The 22,614-nt window shown below is 39.8% G+C and overlaps 1 protein-coding gene across 2 annotated transcripts; it reads left to right on the top strand.

Moving 5' to 3' along the window:
• Nucleotides 1-3,234: 3,234 nt before the first annotated feature.
• Nucleotides 3,235-22,325, top strand: brwd1 (bromodomain and WD repeat domain containing 1). 2 transcript variants are annotated; one of them, XM_088299904.1, is made up of 44 exons: nucleotides 3,235-3,465; nucleotides 3,565-3,623; nucleotides 3,740-3,769; nucleotides 3,971-4,030; nucleotides 4,744-4,894; nucleotides 5,615-5,713; nucleotides 6,698-6,858; nucleotides 7,032-7,253; nucleotides 8,763-8,863; nucleotides 9,540-9,610; nucleotides 9,697-9,797; nucleotides 9,893-9,933; nucleotides 10,043-10,144; nucleotides 10,603-10,756; nucleotides 10,846-10,980; nucleotides 11,189-11,317; nucleotides 11,438-11,586; nucleotides 11,704-11,780; nucleotides 11,862-12,077; nucleotides 12,173-12,356; nucleotides 12,593-12,683; nucleotides 12,861-12,983; nucleotides 13,092-13,159; nucleotides 13,277-13,517; nucleotides 13,639-13,755; nucleotides 13,972-14,079; nucleotides 14,247-14,371; nucleotides 14,492-14,574; nucleotides 14,786-14,897; nucleotides 14,994-15,055; nucleotides 15,246-15,401; nucleotides 15,579-15,699; nucleotides 15,795-15,920; nucleotides 16,015-16,081; nucleotides 16,633-16,683; nucleotides 16,836-16,961; nucleotides 17,057-17,209; nucleotides 17,323-17,480; nucleotides 17,850-18,022; nucleotides 18,177-18,287; nucleotides 18,396-18,602; nucleotides 18,673-19,023; nucleotides 19,271-19,402; nucleotides 19,473-22,325. In XM_088299904.1, the coding sequence occupies exons 1-44, from the start codon at nucleotides 3,429-3,431 to the stop codon at nucleotides 20,837-20,839; spliced, it is 6,708 nt and encodes a 2,235-aa protein (XP_088156030.1). In that variant the 5' UTR covers nucleotides 3,235-3,428; the 3' UTR covers nucleotides 20,840-22,325. The 2 variants fall into 2 exon arrangements, with proteins under 2 accessions (XP_088156030.1, XP_088156029.1); XM_088299903.1 differs by having other exon boundaries at nucleotides 18,177-18,296; nucleotides 19,473-22,324.
• The last annotated feature ends 289 nt before the right edge of the window (nucleotides 22,326-22,614 follow it).

Genomic DNA, 22,614 nt, shown 5'->3' with positions numbered 1-22,614 from the left:
CAATGGAGTAATAGGTAAAAATATTTAAAAGAAGGCAAGACATAAATGGTCATCATAAGCACAGTTCACATGTACAAAGGGGAGTAGGAAGAAGTAAAGCACTTATCTGGTCCTGTCCGCCTTCTGTTTTCTTTTTTTAATTTATTACAAATTCATACAGCAATAGGTCAATCATGTAGTATATGCCAACAAGCATATGAAAAACGTCAATGTAAATATCTACATATATATACATATGCATCTGCACTTTTGCTTATGCTGCATACATGCAGTGCATTACGCACTTACCAGCAATTATCTGTTGTTATACTCTCATACTCAACAATTAATATTTCATTTTTTCGTTACACTCAATCTGAGGTTCCAAAAAGCAATGGTTTTGGACTATTTACTGCCTAATAGCTGATTCATATAATTTATTTGTACGTACTTTACCTTTGAATCTCTTTTTCTTAACACAGCATGTGATTCACACCTTTTTAGGTCAGTTTCAAAATTATTTCACCTCTTACAGAAACACATTTGCTTAATGTTTGTTCTTGTTTTTAATATTTTGTACAGACTTGTGCTCCTTCACTTATAGCAACTTTCAAAGTAAATAATTCAATATAGACACTGACCTAGGTGAGAGTGGTTAAAATGTAGGTAAGTGCAAAATATTATTTTGAATGATTGGCAAAATGTACAAATTAGAGGTATTACATTTTAAATTATATGAATGGACATGTATAATTGAATTTTTTTTTCTGGCTGTAACCAAGAATTACAGTATGTACACTAATCAACCATTTTTCGTTTACTACCATCCTTTTCTCATCATGCCTCCAATAATACATTTTCAAGTATGGTATTGTAGTATGCATCTTAAAATTGTGGATATTTACACAAAACCGATATGTAACTACTCCTCTGTAAGGATTTGGGTTTTGGAACCAGAAGGTAATAGCCCAAATCTTTCAGTGGACAAAATGCATAAATTGTAACTACACTGTAAAAGATATTGTTGAATTTACTCAATTTTATTTCGTCGTGTGGTTGCACAAAATAAAATCATCTGTCTGCAGATACATTTTTTCAAGTAGACTACAGATCTACTTGGAGGTAGACTATACATCTATACATTTAAAAAAATATCTGCATCCAGTTGAGTTTATATTATGGAACCACTTGGCGCAATAAAATTTTATTTATTTAACCGCGCTTGAGTAAGCCGGCGTTGCACTGTTAGTGTGCCCACTTGTCAATACGCATTTTGTCTTGCGTATCTGTATGTGTATGATTTGGAATTTTCCAAAATATTTGCCTATTGGCTCCACTGAAAGACATGAAAACCTTTGGCGTGAATTAACTTGATTGCCTGCACTGAGGCCGACCTCAAGCCGATAGAACACCAAGAACTGAGAGCCGAGCGGTGTGACCTCACACGTGTTTCTTGAAGAGCTGTCAAAAATTCCCATTAACACACTTAAACTTTTTGGAAAGCCATCCTTGAAAATGTTATGCTGTTATTGCTGGAGCCAGGTTGGGTGAGTATGGAGGTTGCATTTGTATGCCAATGTTCATTTCCGCAAGGAACTGTCAGATACTCATCACATTGTGAGCAGGTGTGTTGTCCTGGTGAAGCACCCAGAGCTTGTCCTTCCACAACTCTCACCGCTTCTCTACACTGAATGAAGAGAACGCCACAGGGTCTTTTGCTGCTTGTCTGGCAAAGTGGCGAAGTGCCAAATTTTCCAATGTCACTTTGTTTGAAAAATATGAATTACAAATACTGTATATTTTAGATCATCTATCTCAGCGACATATAGTGACAAACAGAACAATTGAATGCTCTTCCTCGAGATGGCAGAAGGTATGGCTATGCCGCTCCTGCGAGTACTGCTCCGTGTTCAATTAAACCTGTCCAAGTATCACACTGAGCAAATCCATTTGTGATTAAATTGAGACTAGATCATAAATTTGTTTTATACATTTGTGACATGTTTTGTGTAGTGGAGTGCTATCAGTTTTGTAATAGTAATTGGTGCCTTCAACTTGCTTCAATTAAGTTTGGGAAAGCCAGGTCTGACTCAATTGAAAGGGAAAACTTCTAGTTTGTTGATTGGGTTTGAAATGTATCTTTTATGAAACTAGTCCTGAAACACGTCTGATACAACTTGGCACATTGTGGTGATGTGCTGTAAATTAGATTTCCCTGTACGTGATTATGATCAGTATCGTCACACGTCATTTTTTTTTTCAGAAAACACAAAAAGCTGAGCAAAAATCTGATTACCGGTATGTTAAATAATAATTTAATTTTAGGGGCACCTGTTTAACCAAGTATCTAGCAGAGGAAGCAATAGCAGAGGAGGCCATCATCCTGAAATGTTTAAGGCAAAAAATCTCCAGATATATTTTTGTCAAAATATGACTCTTAAGAGGCTGACGGTATTATAATAATACAAGAATACACAATTAGTTTAAAAAGTATGACTGCTCTCAAAAACTTGTCATATTGAGATGAGAATTAAAAAAAATACATAAATTACAATGCAAATTATACCAAAGCGTAACAAGCTTTGCATCACAGGTGACAAAGTCAGGGCCCCCCAACCAAATCCGCTCCGCCACATAATCTAATGTGGCCCGCGAAGGCACACAATACACGACTTCATGTTTCTTGCTAAAATACCCAAATTGCAAACTGTCATCAATTTTAAACATGTAGAAATATTGCAAGTATTTTTTCTTTGATACCAATCACGGTTTTAAAATGAATTGAAGGTTGTTAAACAAAGATTTTCCTAGATTCTAATTTTAAAAACTAGTTATCCATCAGTTTGTTGTGTATATGTAATAATAATATGATGATGATTTATATGGGTTCACAGTCATCATGGCCTACCGAACGAAACCCAAACTATGATGTGAGACACGAGAAAAATTAGTTTGACACCCCTGCTTTAGATCAACCAAAATCAACTCGATATGGTCGTTCATTACTCATGACGTCATGCAGCGAATTTGCGACCTTGGTCAAAAAAGAAGAGGCGACTGCGTGATTGTCACCCCGCATTTCAAAGGAAAATGTTCTTGTCGTCACGTCGAACTACGCGTTTATGTAAACACAGTATGCGAGCAGGTTAGGCGAATTAGGCGAATTAGGCGAGCTAGAGGACAACGTGCAGTTTTTTTTTGTCTTTTGTTGGGCTCGCTCCTCCCACTTCTCCCCTTTTCCTGTGTGTATGTCTCTGTGGCGGAAGTAAGCGTTATCGCGGAGGCCTCATCCTTCCAATGGCGACTGCGAACAGGCTGAATAGCAAGCGGGAGCAACCGTGGAAGGGGGTCAGACCCGTGTGACCGAAATTAAATAAATATATATTTTGTTGCCGTTGTTACAAAGTTAGCCCTACATAGTGCTTTTCTCAATTTTACGTCCGAGTCAAATGGCCAAAAATCGGAAATTTTCGCTCCTTGAGACGGGTAAGCCGCATAAGGAACCCCAGTTGGTCGCTCAATTTACTTTACTACTGCTTCTGTTAATTGAATTACATCAATCGCCCCGCTGTCTTTTTATTTCAGAGCTCTATTACTTGATATCTCGTTTCCTAACTACGGGTCCGTGTCGGAGAACGGCTGAGGTGAGCTAGCATTCGTTGCAGTTTGTTTTATTTTTCAAAAGAGTTCCCTTAGCTCATTGATAACCGCCTTGGAATAGGTAATCGTAATTAATTGCCCCTTTCCACCCGACTTGCAGGTCCTGGTGAGCGAACTAGAGGAATATCAGGTACGGTTCTCGCTTCGTGATATGTGCTTTAGATGCTATCCGACGGTGATGAGTCGGGACGTGCAACTTGTTTAGACTCTTAAATGCTTCTGTGCGTCTCAGCCGCTTGACATCACTCTTTTTTTATAAGCGAAATAAATGTCTCATGTGCTCCTGTTTTGTGTCGAGACTACCGTTTGACCGAGCTCTTGTTTTCGACAGCTCTTGCCAGGGAGATTGGATTGGCTGGGAAACGAGCACCCGAGAACATATGAAGATGTGGTACGAGATATTTTGAATTTTGTACTATCATTAAAATCAATTGTAGCAAGTGTGTCGCGACAGGACTGGATTGCACGTTTAGCGCTTGTTTACGGTCTTTGTTCTAATCTATTTGAACTACTGTAGGCTTTATTCGAGCCGTTAATGTTGTACAAGGTCACAACTCGTAATCTGACACATAACTCGTCGTAAATGCAAATAAGATAGCTTTAGACCTTCGTATACTATAAGATTTTATTTATAATTTAGCCACGACAGTTGTACTGCAGATAGGGTGGGTAGTTTGGCCTCTGTTGTTGGCGAGGCCGCTTCATTGGCCAATCAGAGACTGAGTGGCGTAGTTTTGCCTGTGACCGTCTTTCTGATTGGTCGATTAAACGTAAAGGTTTTGTTTAGGGAGACACGCCTCACGGAAAAGCTCTTGAGCATAATCTTGACACGTTCTAGTCCGAGGAAATCTCGTTAAAACAGATGATTATAAACATTTTATCGAGCAAATGTAAAATGTTAAAAAGCACTTTCAGAACTTTTGATTCCCATAATTATCAGGGTGTTAACATTGTGACCAAGACAGTCAATGTTAGTTTGATGTAACTTTGAAGGACCATAGAGTGTTTATGGATTCTAGTTATTTTTTATCTATAAATCCAAGATACCTGAATGCTGTTAATTCATTATGTACACTGCTGTATCTCCCTCATATCCCCTCACAGGTTGCAGCCAACAGACATGTTGCATCAGACCATTTGCTACAAATATGTAAGCAGATCGGACCGATTCTTGACAAAGACATGCCATCCTGTGTCCCTGGCGTGCACTCACTTCTGGGGACCGGAAAGCAGTCGATGCTTAGGACCTCTAAAGGTACCATGGTCATTTGTTGTCCTTCTGCGGCAGGTTGGCTCACTTGGAGTAACACATATTTCCCACTTAGAATCTAACACTACTTTCTTTTGACACATCTCATTTACAGCTTTTTTATTAAAAAAATAATCTAAGATATCTTGCTATCTCTCTTTCGATCTATAAAAAAACCGCATACATTTTATACTACGTAACATACTACACACATGATTTAAATGTTGTAGTTGGTTTAAAACACTGTTTGACTTGCCATTATAAAAATTGTCATGTTGATATATTTAAAAGAAAAAAAATATTTGTTTTTAACAAAACAAAGACAATTTGAGTGCAATATCAGGTGCAAAAACATGTTATAGGGACATCTCTATTTGTAGCCAAAAAGAATAGAGCATTTTTTTAAGATTTGCCATGCATTTAGGTTTGGGATTTGTATTGCTATTGTGTGAAAAGGATTCATCGGGTTAACAATCCTTCCAAAAAAAGTATAGATGTGAACACTCCATAAGTGGTAACTTTTTCTAATTGGTTTTGGACGGTAGTGTATAGAAGATGTGATGAAAATGTTGCAGTTTTCTTGAGGTTGTTAAAAGATTTGGAATTTTCGAGGATCGTAGTTGACAGTCACATGATTAATAGCAAATATTAGACCATGTCATCAAATATAGCTGTGTAGAAAGAAAAAAATTACTCCCTTGACCGAATTTCTGCATTTGTTTCCAGAACGTGATGGTGTGCGGTTGAAAACTTCATCATATGCAGCCCTTCACAGGGGCAGACCACCAGAGAGGCCTTTAAACAGCAAGAAACCTCCACATATAGGTAGGGATACCCGCACTTGTGATCATCTGTGTCTTCCAAAGTGGATGCATGTGCAAAAAGGTTCCACGTTATTGTGCAATTTAATTAGATTGTTTTAGTACTTCAGTGGTAATAATGTGCAGATTTTTTTTGCTGATGATTTACAACCAAAGTGGAAGGAAGTGGGAGAACTCAAACCTGTCTTGAATGTGCATAATTTTTTTGCTGATGATTTATGGCCAGAGTGGAAGGATGTGGGAAAACCCAAACCTGCCTTGACAATTGGTATATTTAATTCAGTTGTTTTGTTATGCTACTAAAACTGTAACACTTTTTTATGAAATCCAATGGCAGAAGAAAGTTAAGCGATGGTTCTCCCCAAAATGCCACTTGTACGCCACAGAAATAAATTCTACATCCGATTACGCTTGTTTAAAGCAAAGTTCAAAGAATATTCACAAATAACTTTAACAAAATTATTAAATTGATTGCTCCTGCCTTATGCAGTGAAATAAAATTTGAATAATTCTGAATCATGATATTGTTGCTGTGGATATTTTGTCATCGCAACATTAACAAAATAAGATGACCGAGGCATTTGGCATTCATTTCATTGTGATGATACCCTCTTACATGTCTTCCTACATGCAGTGGACTGAACATAAGTCTACACACCCCTATTCACATACCAATTATTTGGGGATGTAAAAAAAGAAATTAGACCAAAAGAGCATTTTAAAACACGTTCCCGTTCTATTAATGTGACATAACATGTCAGAGTCAATTTGAATTTTTTTTTTTTCGTGTTCAGTTGTACAGGTTATGGCTCACATTATTGGTGGAAAATGTTTTGAAATGATCTCTGAGGGTTTAATTTTCTATCATAAAACTTGACATTTTAACAATGTTGTTAGCATTTATTTTATATCCACTGTATCTCCTGTTTATATTGCTGTTGTGACCAGTTTGCAGTCCTCTCTTAAGTTTGCATCTTGTCGCTAACAGTGAACATCTGTCGAGGAAGGGAGCTGACTGGAACACAGCGCTACAGCTCCATCAACCCCGTCAGCAACTACGGGCGCATGCATCTGCATCGACGGATCCTGGGACATTTGTCTGCTGTCTATTGTATTGCATTTGATCGCACTGGTCTCAGGATCTTCACAGTAAGAAGGGACCTAATACATTAGCTGAGTGAAAGTCGTAACCTAACATTTTTCAATGACTTACTTTCGATACAAAGCGCTTCCGGTGATTTGACTGTAACTGTAATTCTGAAATATGAAAACCTCATATTGTATGCATCTTTTCATGTTAGCCTTACCATCTTCTTTGCCAGGGCTCAGATGACTGTTTGGTGAAGATTTGGTCTTCCTTTGACGGGCGACTTCATTCAACGTTGCGAGGACACTCTGCTGAAATCACAGACTTGGCTGTCAGTTACGAGAATACGTTAATTGCTGCCGGAAGCTGTGACAAAACCATCCGCGTGTGGTGCCTTCGTACCTGTGCACCTGTGGCTGTGCTGCAGGGACACAGTGGATCTATTACCTCCCTACAGGTAATTCCATATCTCATTTTTGGAATGATACAAAACCACATAACTGTTGGCTAGCTCTGAGCTCGTAAACCTTCGTTAGTGACCCACATTTACATTGGGTATGGAAAGTATTTAGACCTTGTTAAATTTTCACTTATCATAATCCAGCCATTTGCTGAAATATAAATTCATTTGGTTTTCAATATTACTGTATTCAACAGGAAAAAAAAGTAATTGTAGAATTTTTTTCAGTTCATTAAAAACAAAAAACTGGAATGTCACTAAGTATTCAGACCCTTTTCTCAGTATTGAGTCGAAGCACCATTTTCAGCTAATACAGTCATGACATGCTCAACTGGTTTTAAAGCAGGGCTCTGGGTAGGCCGTTGAAGAACAATCATGTATTCCCTTCTGAAGAACCTTCTTGGTCACTTGAGTTGTGTGCTTTGTTAAGTTATGTTATTCTTACCGTGCATGTGACTTTTTGGACGTACCGACAGATGTTGTGCTTAGGGTCTAGGGATGTAACAATATTGTCAATATGATATCTTCATATTAAAATTGCCACAAGTTGTTTTCCATTTGTGCAGTTCCAGTACCCTCTGGTGGTTAGTTTATTTATGCAGCTTAATATAAAATTTGGCACGTTTGAGTCACCTATGCTGAAGACCCTCGCTAATCGGCAGATGAAGGGGAACTTAATATGTCCAGAAATTGACCTGATTCACAATGTGTGCGCGCATTAGCAAGTATTGCCTGAATGTTAGGTGTTATTACTCATTGTAGGTCATTTATGTACACTGAGGTCAATGTTTACTGTATTATTTGAATATTCACATAATTATTCTTCACAATTTACCAAAAAGAGCACCTCACATTAATTTCTCCGTAGTTTCTCAGGTGCTCAGCTACAGTGATTTGCATTCTTCTTCACTGCTCTCGTCAAGCCTTTTCTCCTCTGATCGCTCAGTTTGGCCAGACGGCCAGCTGTAGCAAGAGTCCTATTCATCCCTCTTGTCTTCGTTAAAGGATGATGGAGGCCTCGGTGCACTTTGGAACCTTAAGTGCAGAAAAAAATATTTTGTATCCTTGGTCAGATCTTTGCCATCTCATTCTGAGCTCCTTGGGTATTTCCTTTGATCTTATGATTCTGATTTACTCTGACATGCTGTGAGATTTAAGGTCTTACAGAGGCACGCATATGCCTTTTCCAGTAAACCCCAATCAGTAAAATAAAACATAGCTGGACTCCAATAAAGGTGTAGAACTATGCGATATATTTGAGAGACTGATCACGTGATAGAGACAGAATTAAAATATAGTAATAACTGTGGTAATTATCATAATTATTATTATTTAATTTTGACAACGTGTCTACAAGTCTATTTTTTGCTGTCCATATGGGGTGCTGTATTTAGATTAATGAGGTAAAAATAAACTCAAATGATTTTGATAAATGGCTGCACTATGACTGAAAAGTTTTTGGTAGTCTGAATAATTTGATTGATCTGTGTGATGTTGTTGTTTCAGTTTTCACCATTTGCCAAGGGCTCAAAACGTTACATGTTGTCCACTGGTACTGATGCTACGGTATGCTTCTGGCAGTGGGACGTCAACAACATCAACTTTAAGTGAGTGCAGCTTTTAACTGATTATCCCTTGAGTTTGCTCACATAATGGAAAATCATAAAATTATTCACTGGTACATTAATAAATGAAGGAATTGTGTGTATATTTGGATAGGTTTCGCAACAGTTAAAACGGACAGTGCAATAGTGTGACATGCTTCATTCAGGCTGTCACTGTAAATGGCATGTCTCATAATCCAAGTAATCTGTCTGGTATGCCTATGGCAAATAGTAAGATGATCTGAGCTGATTTGACTGTTTTAGGTCCTGACGCCATTTTTTGAAAAGCAGGCTTTGCACAAAACCGGATTTGTGTTAATGAATTAAATTTGATAGCATTCATAAAGACCACCTTTTGATAGCATTCATAAAGACCACCAACTGAAATTACCTTGAATTAAAATCAGAGATTTATTTCAAAATACATTATGCATGTTTAAAGTAATTGCTTAAAACACATGCCAAGAACTATGTAGTCCTCAATTGTGAAGGGCTGTCTTTTGTCGACTTGCGCTCGGCGTAAAAACTGGTAGGGTTGTTATTAGCACTCGTCAATGTGGTGTGTCAAATTTAGAAGACATTTATTTTCACTTTACCGTCACAGTTTATGTTTGAAAAGTACATAACAGTAAAAAACTGAAACATGCTTTGATTTTGACTAAATATGTTCCCTTTAAAGTGATCGTCCACACAAGTTCATAGAGCGTCCAAGACCTGGAGTTCAGACCGTGTGCTCATCATTCAGTCCAGGTAATAAATCCGACACGTAGACCACGATGTATGTTGTTTGTATACTGAGAATTTCCATGATAAGTATTGCTTTAACATCTTTACAGGTGGAATTTTCTTAGCCACAGGAAGTACTGATGATGTCATCAGAATATATTACGTGGGGAGTGGAAGTCCAGAAAAGATATCAGAGCTCCATGAGCACACAGTAAGTTGTCTTGCCTAAACTGTAAGCTGAATATTAATTTTGATTCAACAATTGCAGAATTTACTAACTTTCTTATGAATGTCTTTTCCGTTTAGGACAAAGTTGACAGCATCCAATTTTGCCACTCAGGTGAAAGGTATCTATGCAGTTAATAAATTTCGTAATTTAAACATCACTGATTTTGGATGTGAGTGTTTCATTATAGCGCAATAAGTGGAATGTTTAAAGTTACTGTAACTTATTAGGTTTGTGAGTGGTAGCCGGGATGGCACTGCAAGGATCTGGAAACTCCATCAGCGCCAGCAGTGGCGATGCATCTTGCTCAACATGTCCACCAATCTTTCTGGGTGAGCATAGTGTTTGCTGTCCATTGAAAGTCATCTCCTGCTAACAATATTCACAAAATAATGTAAATAAGTCTGGATTGTAGTACACAAAGTAATTTGTAATTATACAGGTGTTATGTATTTTGTGACATGGAAAAACGCCTACTCTTCCCAACCTTGTTATCGAAACGTAGTGCCGTTTGATTTCATGGGAATTTGTAGTTGTTTTTCACCAACCCAAATTGGTCGGTACCAAGAAAAGTATCAAATTCAAGATGATTTTATTTTAATTTCTTGATATAAGTCATTCAACTTTAAAAAAATGTCTGTTGCTGAATTGTCTTTTCCACGGGAACAGAACTACAGTGGATTACATCTTAAATACTGGCAATATCAAACGAGACTTGACTTGAAAATACAGATTTTCGAAAGTGTAGAATTAATTACCGGAAGGTTATTTATTTATTTTTTTGCTTCAGTGCTGAGCCAATGAGTGAAGAGGATAGCTACTTCAAGCCCAAAGTCACCATGGTAGCATGGGATCGCCATGACAATACAGTCATCACCACCGTCAGTAACTATCTGATCAAAGTGTGGAACTCCTACACAGGACAGCTGCTTCACATCCTCAAAGTAATCCTGCACAGCATGTTGCTCCTAATTATTTTAATTGTGACAATCAAGATGAGCATAATAGAAGCTACTAATATAATTGTTTGCAGGGCCATGAGGCAGAAGTATTTGTCCTCGAGCCGCATCCCTTCGACGCCCGGATTATTTTGTCAGCAGGCCATGATGGAAACGTTTTCATATGGGACTTGCTGCGAGGCACAAGCACACAGCACTACTTCAACATGGTACGCTATAGAATTTTGATCAAATTACATTCATCAAGGAAATTTTCATTCTTGATATGACAGTCTTCAGTCTTTTTTTTTATTTTATTTTTTTTTACCTTGCATCTTTTTGTAAAAAAAAAAACAAACATTTAAGAGGACATTTTAGGCGTTACAGGGAGGTTTTGCCTGTCTCCAAATTATTTTTGTGTGTTTGCCCCCCATGTAGATTGAGGGCCAAGGTTACGGAGCTGTTTTCGACTGCAAATTCACTCCCGATGGTCAGCGTTTCGCCTGCACAGACTCCCATGGCCATCTGCTCATCTTTGGCTTTGGTAGCTCAAAACCTTATGAAAAGGCAAGAAAAAAATGACACTGGATTATGTAGCAACTTGAGTATGTAGGGATCCCTATTAAAGGTTACAAGCTTCATTCCCTAATGACTAACTAACTCCTATTTCGCTTGGTCCTCACACAGCTTCCAGACCAGGTTTTCTTCCACACAGATTACAGACCTTTGATTCGAGATGCCAACGGCTTTGTGCTTGATGAACAGACACAGCAGGCCCCACATCTCATGCCCCCACCTTTTCTAGTGGATGTGGATGGAAACCCCCATCCACCAAGGTAGACTGACAGTTGTATGACATCATTATAATGCCCATTTGTGTTTTGACTTCTGAAAATGGTAATAATCAAGAGTTAAGGCACTTTTTGGAGATTTAAATTTGTGTGGGTTTCCAGGTATCAGCGACTTGTTCCAGGCCGGGAGAATGTTGCAGCAGAACACTTAGTCCCTCAGTTGGGATACGTTGCTACCAGTAAGAACACAACCAACATTATGAATGTGCTCATTTGAACCTGCACTCTATCCTCATGCTCTTCCTTGATCTTTTGTTCAGGCGACGGAGAGGTGGTGGAGCAAGTAATAAGCCAGCAGACTGCAGAAGTCGAGGAGGTTGCCATCAGGCGCAACAGCCTACTTGACGAGGCCATCCGAAACCTTCAGCAGCAACAGGAGCGTCAGAACCAGGCTGGCTCAGATGGGGCTCCTGTAGCTATACAAGCTGAGGCCCAGGGGGCAGCAATTCCACAAGCCCCAAGCACACCACGAAGAGGTTAGATTGTTTGGGTTTATTTATTAAATATTTTAACCAGGTTATGTTTATCTAATTGAATACCTTTTGAACTCTGTTTGCTCACTTTATTGCAGTGTCTGCAAATGATCGTGCAGAAGTGCAGTCGCCTCCTAATGTGGGTTTGCGGCGTAGCGGACAGGTGGAAGGTGTCAGGCAGATGCACCAGAATGCACCTCGTAGTCAAATGGCCACAGAGAGAGACCTACAGGCCTGGCGACGTCGGGTGGTAGTGCCAGAGCTCCCACTGAGCAGTTACAGGTAGACAGAATTCAGATTCTGAAGAAAACATAAACCCCACACAAGAGTGCCGGCGCCCAGGATTAAAACCCCCAATTTCAGAACTGTGCGGCGGATGTGTTAATCATTCTTGCTTTGTGCTGTCACTTCAACTTAATGGGATATCATTTTCAAAACTGACACATAACTGAATGCAATACCTATTAACCATTTACATGTCTTTAATTTACTTAGATACTCATGTCAATGTCTTTCAGGGACCAGGTTGACATCAGGGTTGCCAAAGGAGATGAAGAGGTGGCCTTATTCAATGCGAAGAAGAGACGCATAATGTACAGCAGCTGTCGAGTAGGTTCTTTTATTGAGGGGGGCAATGCGGGGAGGGTCGATATTGAGGAAACAAAATCACAAATTTCTAAATCGTTCAGCCCTAATTAATTTTTTTTCCCTTTACACCGGGGACTGGTCACAAGCAAATCATTACCTAAAGCCTTAACAAACCTTTCCACATCCGTATTCTCTCAGGATGATTCTGATGATGACCCTCCTTCGGCAAAGCGAGCACAAAGTCGCAGTGAGACGCTGGAATTCATTGACCTGTCATGTGAGGAGGGTGAGGAGACTGCGAGCTCTGATGCTCATACTGAGGTATCATATTCACCACTCTCTTGTGACTTGTTTCAAAATGTCATTTAGTTGCAGTAAAAGTAATTTTATTGGATCGCTAGTAAATGGCCTGCTGTATTCTCTGTCCAGGACAATGACTTGGATGGCAGTGAACTGGACTCGTCTAATGATGAGGAGTGGAACAGTGACAGCCCAAGGTATTTACATTTCTTATTTAGTTTTTGCATAACATGCTACACTCGCTGATCTGTTTTCCTAAGCAAGTGTCGTAAAAAAATTGCATGGATTCATTGATTTGACTTAAAATTATGCAGTCACTCGTCCAGTGAGTATTCGGACTGGACAACAGATGCTGGCATCAATCTGCAACCATCGACTCCCTTGTCATCGCGTAAACGAGTACAACGCCAGCTCAGCAGTTCAGAAGAGGAGGAGGAAGACAACGAAGAGGAAGAAGAGAAAGAGCAGCGACAGCAGCAGCAGAGTGATGAGGAGGAAAAAACGGGAACAAAAGGAAAAGAGAAGGCCAAGAAATCAAAGAACAAGTCTCCCAGAGTGAGTTGAGAAGCACTATGCTCAAAGTAGACCATTTTACTATATATACGTGGCTGCATTAATTTGTGGGGGAAATCAATATCTCCCTGAATACTTAAACTTCTCATGTTACTCCAATCAGCGGCCAAAAGTCAGACCATCCATCAATAGAGAAGTGTCCAATGAATTTCGACCCTCTCTATGGATCACTGACGTCATTCCTAGGAAATCTCCCTTTGTTCCCCAGATGGGTGATGAGGTGTGTTTTTAGAAAACTAAACCAAGTTTTTTTTCTTTCTTCGTTTTTCTTTCCATCAAGTATACGCTATTAATTTGTTTGTTTGATGTTTCTTTTCTTTTTATATTCACTTATTACCAGTATCTCACACTGCCTCGCATGTTATCTTTTTCTCTGGCAATATTTGTTAAGAGTCAAAACAATAAACCTGTATGTACTTTTTTTTCTCTCGTTTAGGTGATTTACTTCCGACAAGGCCACGAAGCTTATGTTGAGGCTGTAAGACGTAATGATTTATACCCCATCAACTTCGACAAGCAACCCTGGAAGAAAATGGAGCTACGGGTAAGGCAAAAAAGACAAGGATGACTGTAATGCAGTTAGAAAACTAGGAAGTTTTGTATGTTTTATTATATATACCTAATTTATTCTTGACAGAGAAAAAGAATACTTGTACTCTACAAATTCTATTTTACAATCTCGGAGAAAAAATCCTGCCGCTTCTTTTCTAGGACCAAGAGTTTGTTAAGATTACTGGAATCAAATATGAAGTCTGCCCTCCGACACTTTGTTGTTTGAAACTGACTCTGATCGACCACGGCACAGGCAAAATCACAGACAAGTCCTTCTCTGTCAAGTAAGTCACTTTTGCCAGGTATCAGCATAGCTAGGCAGGGGAAAATGCAGAAAAACAAAAGGAACCTGGTAACCAACTTTGTGTTTATTTTACTCAACAAGTACAACTGTTTCTCTCCAGATATCATGATATGCCCGATGTAATAGATTTCCTGGTGCTGAGGCAAAGTTATGATGAGGCAATCCGTAGAAACTGGCAACCAGGTGAGTTGGCTCAACAGGGTACATCAAGGTAGAACTAATTTATGAAACCACACAAATGACTGTCTTGTTGGGCAGCACATTGCAATCCATTGGTATTCCTGGCAAACGTATAATAGTTATGGGTGACATACTAGTAATGTTTCGCAGGCTCATTTTAAAGCACATCTTTGCTAGGCCTTGTGCACATAGACATTTTCTGCCCCTTTTGCAGGTGACCGGTTCCGCTCGGTGATAGATGACGCTTGGTGGTTTGGGACCATCGTTTTTCAAGAGCCATACCAGCCAGAATACTCCGACAGCCTCTTCCAATGCTTTAAAGTCAGGTGGGCAATAAACGAAATGGTGTGATTTGCCTGGTTAATATAATAAACATGCCTTTGTCATAAACTGGATAGTCATAACCTTTGCTATTTCATTAGATGGGACAATGGGGAAAATGAAAAGCTGAGTCCTTGGGATATGGAACCAATTCCAGATGATGGTAATGTTCAGCCATACATTCACCATAGTAGTCATCTTTGCCTGTGAAATGTTGAAGCCTGTTTTGCCACCAAATTTTCTGCAGGAAAAACCTGAGTGTTCCTTTTTTGTACAGAAGCGCCTTAGATTTGCTTTGCTTTGATATGTCCTGACGTTGGTGATATTGGATTCAGTGTGTCTCTGCTTTGCAGCTGAGCTTCCAGAGACGGAGGGAGCCAGCATCCCTGTTACAGCAGAGGAGATGAGCGAGTTGATGTACAAGCCTCTGAAGGGAGAGTGGGGGGAGAGGAGTCGGGACCAAGAGTGTGAGCGAATCGTCGCTGGTATTGGCCAGCTCATCACTGTTGGTGTGTACTTGATGCACTCAAACCGTTTTCTTGTCAAACGTGTCATGGTACTGGGTACTCACGTTCACGTCATAACTTTAACACAATGCAGTTCAATGCAATCTGTCAAAAATAAATGTACTCTCCCTAGATGACACATTATCAAACTAACGCTTCCTTCCGGTGTTTCTGTCACAGAGATTGCTGCTCCTTTCGCTGGCCCTGTTGACCTGCTCCAATATCCCACCTACTGTACTGTGATTGCTTACCCTACTGATTTGGACACCATCCGATTTCGACTCTTGAACAAATTTTACAGGTCAGTACTTATTTCCATTCAACTCAGTTCTGATTTACTTTAATGACAGTGCTATATGAGACACTATGCACTGACACACCTCTGTTGGTCCACAGACGCCTCTCAGCATTAATTTGGGATGTCAGATACATTGCACACAATGCCCGTACTTTCAATGAGCCAATGAGTAAGATTGCCCACTCTGCAAAAATCATTACCAATGTCCTGCAGAAATTTGTCAAGTAGGTTCTTGAATTTTTTTGTTGACGTTAAACAATGTTATTCTATAACAAATGGTTTGAAATTTTCAAATGATTTATGTGCTCCTATTTATAGTAATCCAAGATGCACAGACATCATGGAGATTTATAGTGTTGTTGAAGAAATGGATGAGGATGATGAGGTACATCAACTATCCTTTGAATTTTTAAATGTATGCATCTGTCATTTTCTAGGTAAATTACTATTCTGCATCCTTTCATTATCTTAAAATAAGTAACATGCTCAATACAAATGAGTAGAACCCCTTTGAAAAGTAGACATCAATTTCTCAACAAAAACAAAAGCAGATTTCAGAATCGGTTTTAATGGTTAGAATCATTTGTTATAATTCTAGTGCGTTTTTAATAAAGAAAAAAATTACCTGAGCTTTATTGGTATGTTCTCAATATTGGAACATTGAATTGTTTAAGAAACAAACATTTTGTGTATTCTGTGTGTTTATTTCGAAATATTATAAAATCATTGGCCCATAAAGGTAGGATAGTTTTCTAGCCTAGTAAAGGAAAGTAAACTCATATTGAGGGGTTGGGTTTGCTTTCTGATTTCATGACTGAATCAAATATTTTATCAAAAGCATTTTCCATTGATATAGATCACGTCAATTGCAATACTTATTGATATTGAATTAATGCTCAGCCCTAACTTTTAACAATATATTTGGTTTTCTCACAGGAAGCAGATGCAGAGGCACCTGGAACTTCTTCGGGACACAGGCTTCGGCAGGTAAACATCTTTAACAAAATCATCAGTTTCAACAGTGTGACAATGATGTCACTGTTTAGAAATATGAATGTGGATGGCTAAAATATGGCATCTTGAAATTAGAACTTTGTTTACTTATGAGAAAGCCTTCTTTCCTTCTCTACTGTTTGCAGCGTTCTGTGGAGGTGGTCCCAGACAGAGATGCTTGGAAGGAGCATTGCAAAAATCTGCTCAATTACATATTTGAGTGTGAGGATTCTGAGCCGTTCAGACAGCCTGTGGATCCTGAAAACTATCCTGTGAGTTAAACAGTGCATCATAATGCTAAGGTCTAAACATTGTCCCTCATTTTTGGTTAGGGTTGAATTCTTAACAGTTTGCCTTATGTTGCCAGGACTACCATGATATCATTGACACACCAATGGACTTTGGGACTGTGAGAAGGACCTTAGGGGAAGAACGCTACGAAAATCCTATAGAGCTTTGCAAAGACACCCGGTTAATATTTGCAAATGCTAAAGCCTACACACCCAATAAACGGTCTAAGGTAGGACGGAAAGTTGTTGAAACTGGGATTATTGCTTTTATCTTTTATTATTATTCCTTTTAAGCTTGCTTGCTGGACCCATTGTTTATTTTTTTTTTCTTTCTTTTCCATAGATTTACAGCATGACGTTGCGACTCTCTGCCTTCTTTGAGGAGCAAATCCGAGCAATCATATCAGATTATAAAACAGCGGTGAAAAGCAGTGCCAGGCTCCGACGCAGCCAGCGGTTCAAAAAGAAAACGCAGCACGATCCATCCGCCAGTACAACAAGGTGCGCTTGTTTCCCAAGTTTTACTTTTATCCACAATGAAATGACATTGATGTGACTATCAATACACTTTGTTTGAAAAGTACCCCAGCAAGTAAGGTAGAGCCCACACTTGCAAACAAATCTTTTTCGGTTGACACTTAAGTACACCTGCACACTATCATGATTTACTTGAGATCAAAATACTTCTTAGTATGATGCAGCAAGGTAACTGTTAAATGAATACCTCTCTTACATCAACATTCAAAATTAAGCAGCCTCTTTGTAAAGAGAGAATTTAGGTAGTTAGAGCGAGCAACTATGGAATTAATGCTTACATATTTTATTCATGAATCAATGTCTGATGATAAATTTTCTCTTCCCTGTCTTCAGTCAAAAGAGGGATTCTGTCAAAACTCAGGAAAAAGTGGAGTCTGTGTCGGGGACCAAATCTACCTCAGCTAAAACCTCCGTTCCTGAGCGAGCCAGGAGGATTCGAAGAAGCAGCACCGGTCACAGCTCCTCAGAAGATGACTCTGCTTCTAAAGGTGCTTCATCAACAGCAGGTACAAGAGAAGTGTAGTTTCCCCAAATTGTAGATTGCGTTTGCTTTGCTGTGTTTTGCCACATTCAGATGCTATAGCATATTAACGATTTAGCTGGTTCCCTTTAGAAGTCGAGTGTGTATTATTGTAAGGAATTTCGCACACTCTTTTTCAGAGTCCGACAGTGAACTCAGCGAGTCAGAGGAGGAGACGCGTCCAAGTTCCTCCAAACATCATCAAGGCAAACACAAAGCAAGAGTTACAAGAGGCAGCTCTTTGAAGCAGCGTAAGAAAGGTCAATTATGCCTCTTGCTGGAGAATCAGTGTGATTTTTTTTCAGTGAACAAGTTAGCACTGATTGCTTTGTAAATGAATGGAAATATTTTTTTGCTAGTTGCTGAGAGTGACAGTGATGAGAAGGACGTTGAGGAAGAAGACGAGGAGCCATATGCCAGTGAAGGGCAAAGGCGAGAGAACGGAGAAGCATCTTCCCATTCTTCAGCTCGTCGCTATCACAATAGGGTAGCAAAGAGCAGGAACACACGGCTGACCAGAAACGCTGCCGCTGCCGCCGCTGCTGCTGCTGACAGAAAAAAGACTGGTAAAAGTTCATCATTCAACTTTTTTCTTTTGCAACCAAACATAATGGCTGTCCATTATTGTGAATGCAGAGGCCAGAGCGGAGATGAACGGTCATACCAGCCGGTCCTCTGCCAGGGACAGACGTCAGCTCCAGGACTGCGACAGAGCCTTATCCCAAGGTTCTGACGGAGAAGACGACGAAGAAATAACTATCCGCAGATCACTCAAGAGGAGAACAGCAAGAGCAGCTGTCAACAGGATGAAACTCCTTGAAGCATTAGATGAGGAGGAGGAGGAAGAGGATGATGATGATGACGGCGAGGAGGACAATGAAGACGATGACGAAGAGCCAATAAGGAGCTGCCTTCGCAACGCTTCTCGGGCCAGCAAACGCACCACAGTTCTTCAGAGCAGTTCAGAGTCAGACGAAGACCAACAGTGTGAGTACCTGTCTCTCATGTGCTGACAGCCCAAGCAGGCTTTGTTTTAGGCACATTAAGTGTCGTTTCCACCAAAGCGGTACAGATTAATTCAGATTACCAAATCTGTAGACCTTTGACCACAAACTTCTTAAATTCTGGCTGCGCAACCCCTTTACCATTTCTGTACTAATTTTGCCATGCCACTTCGATGAAAATATTTCATGACAAGGCTTATTAATGGCAATTTTTGCATCTTTTGCTCTAGCGCCTGTAAATTCAAAGGACTTCTCTGAAGAATCCCAAGATGAGGAAAATGGCAATGGCAGCAGCTCTTCAAGTTCCTCTCACAATAAGCAGAATGGACATACAAGAGCCTCAACCAACACAAGGGGCAATGGTGTGTTCCTTGATCTTCATATTTTACAATCCAGAAGTGCTCTTTCATCAAATTACTCCTTCCCTTACAGGAACTTTGAATTGCGTGAACGGACACGGCCCAAAACACAAGTTGGACAGCAGCTCTGAACAGGAGGAGGAAGCTGCAGAAGAGAGTTCTGGAGATGCAGAGGAGGAAGATGATAATCAGGCAGCTGTGCGTCAGAAACCAAGTAGAAGCTCAGCCAGGAAGAGCAGGATTACCAGTGAGGAGGAGGAAGAAGCAGAGGTGGAGCAAGAGAACACTAAACGAAGGACCACCCGACGCCAGCTTCCTATAAACTCAGATGAAGAGGACTGTCCTCAACGACGGCCACACCAAAATGGAAGAAACAAGGAGGAAACTCCCCTCAAGGACTCTAAAAAGAGTAAAATGCCCGTGTCTAATAGCCCAAATCAACAAAAACCTGCCTCAGCTCATAAACCAGATGCAGGTGATTACAAGGTGCTCAGTCGTACACCAAGCAAACATCACAAGAAAAGATTGAAAAAAGATCAACAGAGTGAAGCTGAAAGCATTCACTCCAGTGATGATTATAAGAGCAAGAACAGGATGCCTGTAAGGAACAAGTCAAAACGACCTCGGGATGACACTTCTGCATTCAAGAATTCTGAGCAGGTCGTTAAACCCAAGAAGTCGAGGCGGAAACGCTCCACTGGTTCATCAGACGAAGAATCAGATGAGTCAGACAACGCGTCCAACAAGCGTCTCAACCTCAGAGTGCTGCCTAAAAAGAAATACATCAGCGACAGCTCTGCTTCTGAGGAAGACTCTGCGAGCCAGAGCAAAATGCGAAACGGGAGCAAAGCAGGCTCAGTTCCGAGGGAAGAATGCCGTAATAGGAGCGAGTCGAAGAAAACCTCTCGGAATGAAAGCAGGATTCAAACGTCTTCCAAGAGAAAACGAATTTACACCTCAGGATCTGAAGAAGAAGTGGCCAAGAACAACAAGAATGGCAAGCGTCCAAAACGGGAATCAAAACATGACAAGGAAAAGGATCTCCTTCCCCAGTCAAATTCCAGCAAGGAAGAAGTTGACGTTGGCCGCTCGCGGAGAGGGAAGAACAAGAAGCAGCCCAAACACAGCACACGGAAGGAAAGCTGCAGCAGTAATCACAGTTCAGACTCTGAAAGCGAGCAGTCGTCCACAGCCAGTGAAAACTCTTATGCCAGCTCAGGGTCCCACAACAGTCCAAAGAGGAGGAGTCCAAGACGGGCCGGACATGTCCAAAGGACTGCCGGTCGCCAATTAAGGCAGCGCAGACCACAAGTCGTCTTGGAGAAAGAGGACAGTGATGAGTCGTCCGGCGACGAGTCGTCCAGCAAACAACAGAAAAAGGGCCGCGTTAACACTCGGAACCGGGGGAAGCGGACTGTCCTTTATCATGACAGCGAGTGAAGGCTGAAGAGGGATGACAACTGGAGACTGTAAAGACACTTGATGTTATGGTAGCAGCACTGGTTTCCTTGAAAAATGCTGTGAAATCTGTTTCTTTCAGGGATATTTATATTTTCTATGAAAAACACATATATAGATGTAATACAAAATTCAAGCATTTGAACTGCTGGTCTTCACGAGGATACAGATCAAAACGCCACCTTGCCGATCCTGCTTGTTGTGATTGTGGCCAGCAGAGTAACTTTGTGAGGAATCTTGGGTGCTATCTAATATACCTCTGTTAAATCTAAGCATATTGCTAGCTTGCACTAAGAAACACTGTAAAGAGGTATTTCATACACTAATTTTGCATTAGAAACTCAGGGGTCAACTACGTTTACTGTAGTCTTAGACTTGCAGGTTTATTTTTTTTGGAGCTATCAAATGGATTAGCAACAATTCCAGGTGGGCAAAGGTCAAAGCACACACAACTGAGACAAAACCAATTCATATTGTCACTTAAGACTACAGCACTCCTTTGTTAATACATAATACATGTAATTTTTTTGTCTGTATTATGATTTGATATGAGCCAAATTGAATGAAATGTTGCTTCCCCCCCTACCCCTTTAGATTTGTGTTGTACTTGTAAATAGGTGTGTTTGTGATGGAGAAAGAATGGAGTGGCCATTAAGTCAGTAGCAAAATGCTTATTTAAAAAAGTATTATTTTTATTTTACGATTAACTGTCTTGCCATATTTCATGAATTGGTACAGTTTTGCCAAGTACGAGTAACCGGATGTACTTATTGCAAAATGCTGTGATTTCTCATATTGGGAATACATTGAATTGTCCTGTGTTACTTTCAGTGTTCATTTTTTTTTCTTTAGTTGACAACATTAAGTTAACGTTAAATTTAGTTTATGCGGGATTCCCTTAATGCAGTTGCTTTGTCATTTTGCTCAATGGTTTTCGTACTACACCTTCAATAAATGAATTTCAATGGGAAATCAAACAATGCAGTGTGGTTTTGGCATATAATCCATGATTTGGTTTTCTTTGTATGCAGTGTGCCCGTAGATGAGAAAACCATCACAATCATGAGCCATAATCTTCTTAATGTAAATGTTCGTCTCTTTTGAACTGTTTTACCTTTTGATAAAGAGAAAATCTGATATATTTTTGGTAATGCATTAAGTGAGTGGGAGCCAATTGTAAAGTGGAACAAAATCCATACAGTATTTAATTTTTTTTAATTCAGCCCTCTCGATTTAATCCTGTATATTGCATTTATTGCTGCGATTACAACCGTAAGTCTTTTCGGTATGCATCAGTTTTGAACACTAAGAAACACGAAGAAGGAATTTCACGCACTAATGTTGAATTACAAACTCAGGTGATCTAAGTTTACTGCAGTCTTCGACGTTTTACACATCATGATCGGTCATTAAGATCAATATCAGCCAGTGTTTACATTTTCACTATTACCACATTCCTGGGAAATCAAAATTCTCCCATCATTGGTGAGCTATTTTTAAAACAGGCGCGCGGTCCCCTCATACCAGTTGCCCACGGGTTATGTTTTATGGAGCAGTGTTCGGTTTCTGGTTTGTAAATTCAAAAGAAATGAAGAAAGCTGGTAAAATTATTGCTTCATATGCGTTTGTTTTATTTTTATTACGTGTTTTTTTAGATAACTCTGTTCCCTCTGTTTTCTTTTTTGTCTACAGTGAATCTATTAAGACCTGTCTGTTTATCTGTTTTGTAATTGCATTGCTCATTAAATATTGTATTT

This window comes from Idiotropiscis lumnitzeri, chromosome 7, assembly GCF_059441095.1.
Source record: "Idiotropiscis lumnitzeri isolate Australia: NSW breed Sydney's pygmy pipehorse chromosome 7, RoL_Ilum_1.0, whole genome shotgun sequence".
NCBI lineage: Eukaryota > Metazoa > Chordata > Actinopteri > Syngnathiformes > Syngnathidae > Idiotropiscis > Idiotropiscis lumnitzeri.
This window is presented reverse-complemented; position numbering and strand designations above follow the sequence as displayed.

Coding starts and splice junctions, on each gene's coding strand:
- brwd1 (XM_088299903.1), top strand. CDS start 3,429: ATGGCCAAAAATCGGAAATTTTCGCTCCTTGAGACGG. Junction 4,031..4,743: donor CGAGAACATATGAAGATGTG/GTACGAGATATT, acceptor ATCCCCTCACAG/GTTGCAGCCAACAGACATGT. Junction 19,403..19,472: donor AACCAACACAAGGGGCAATG/GTGTGTTCCTTG, acceptor CTTCCCTTACAG/GAACTTTGAATTGCGTGAAC.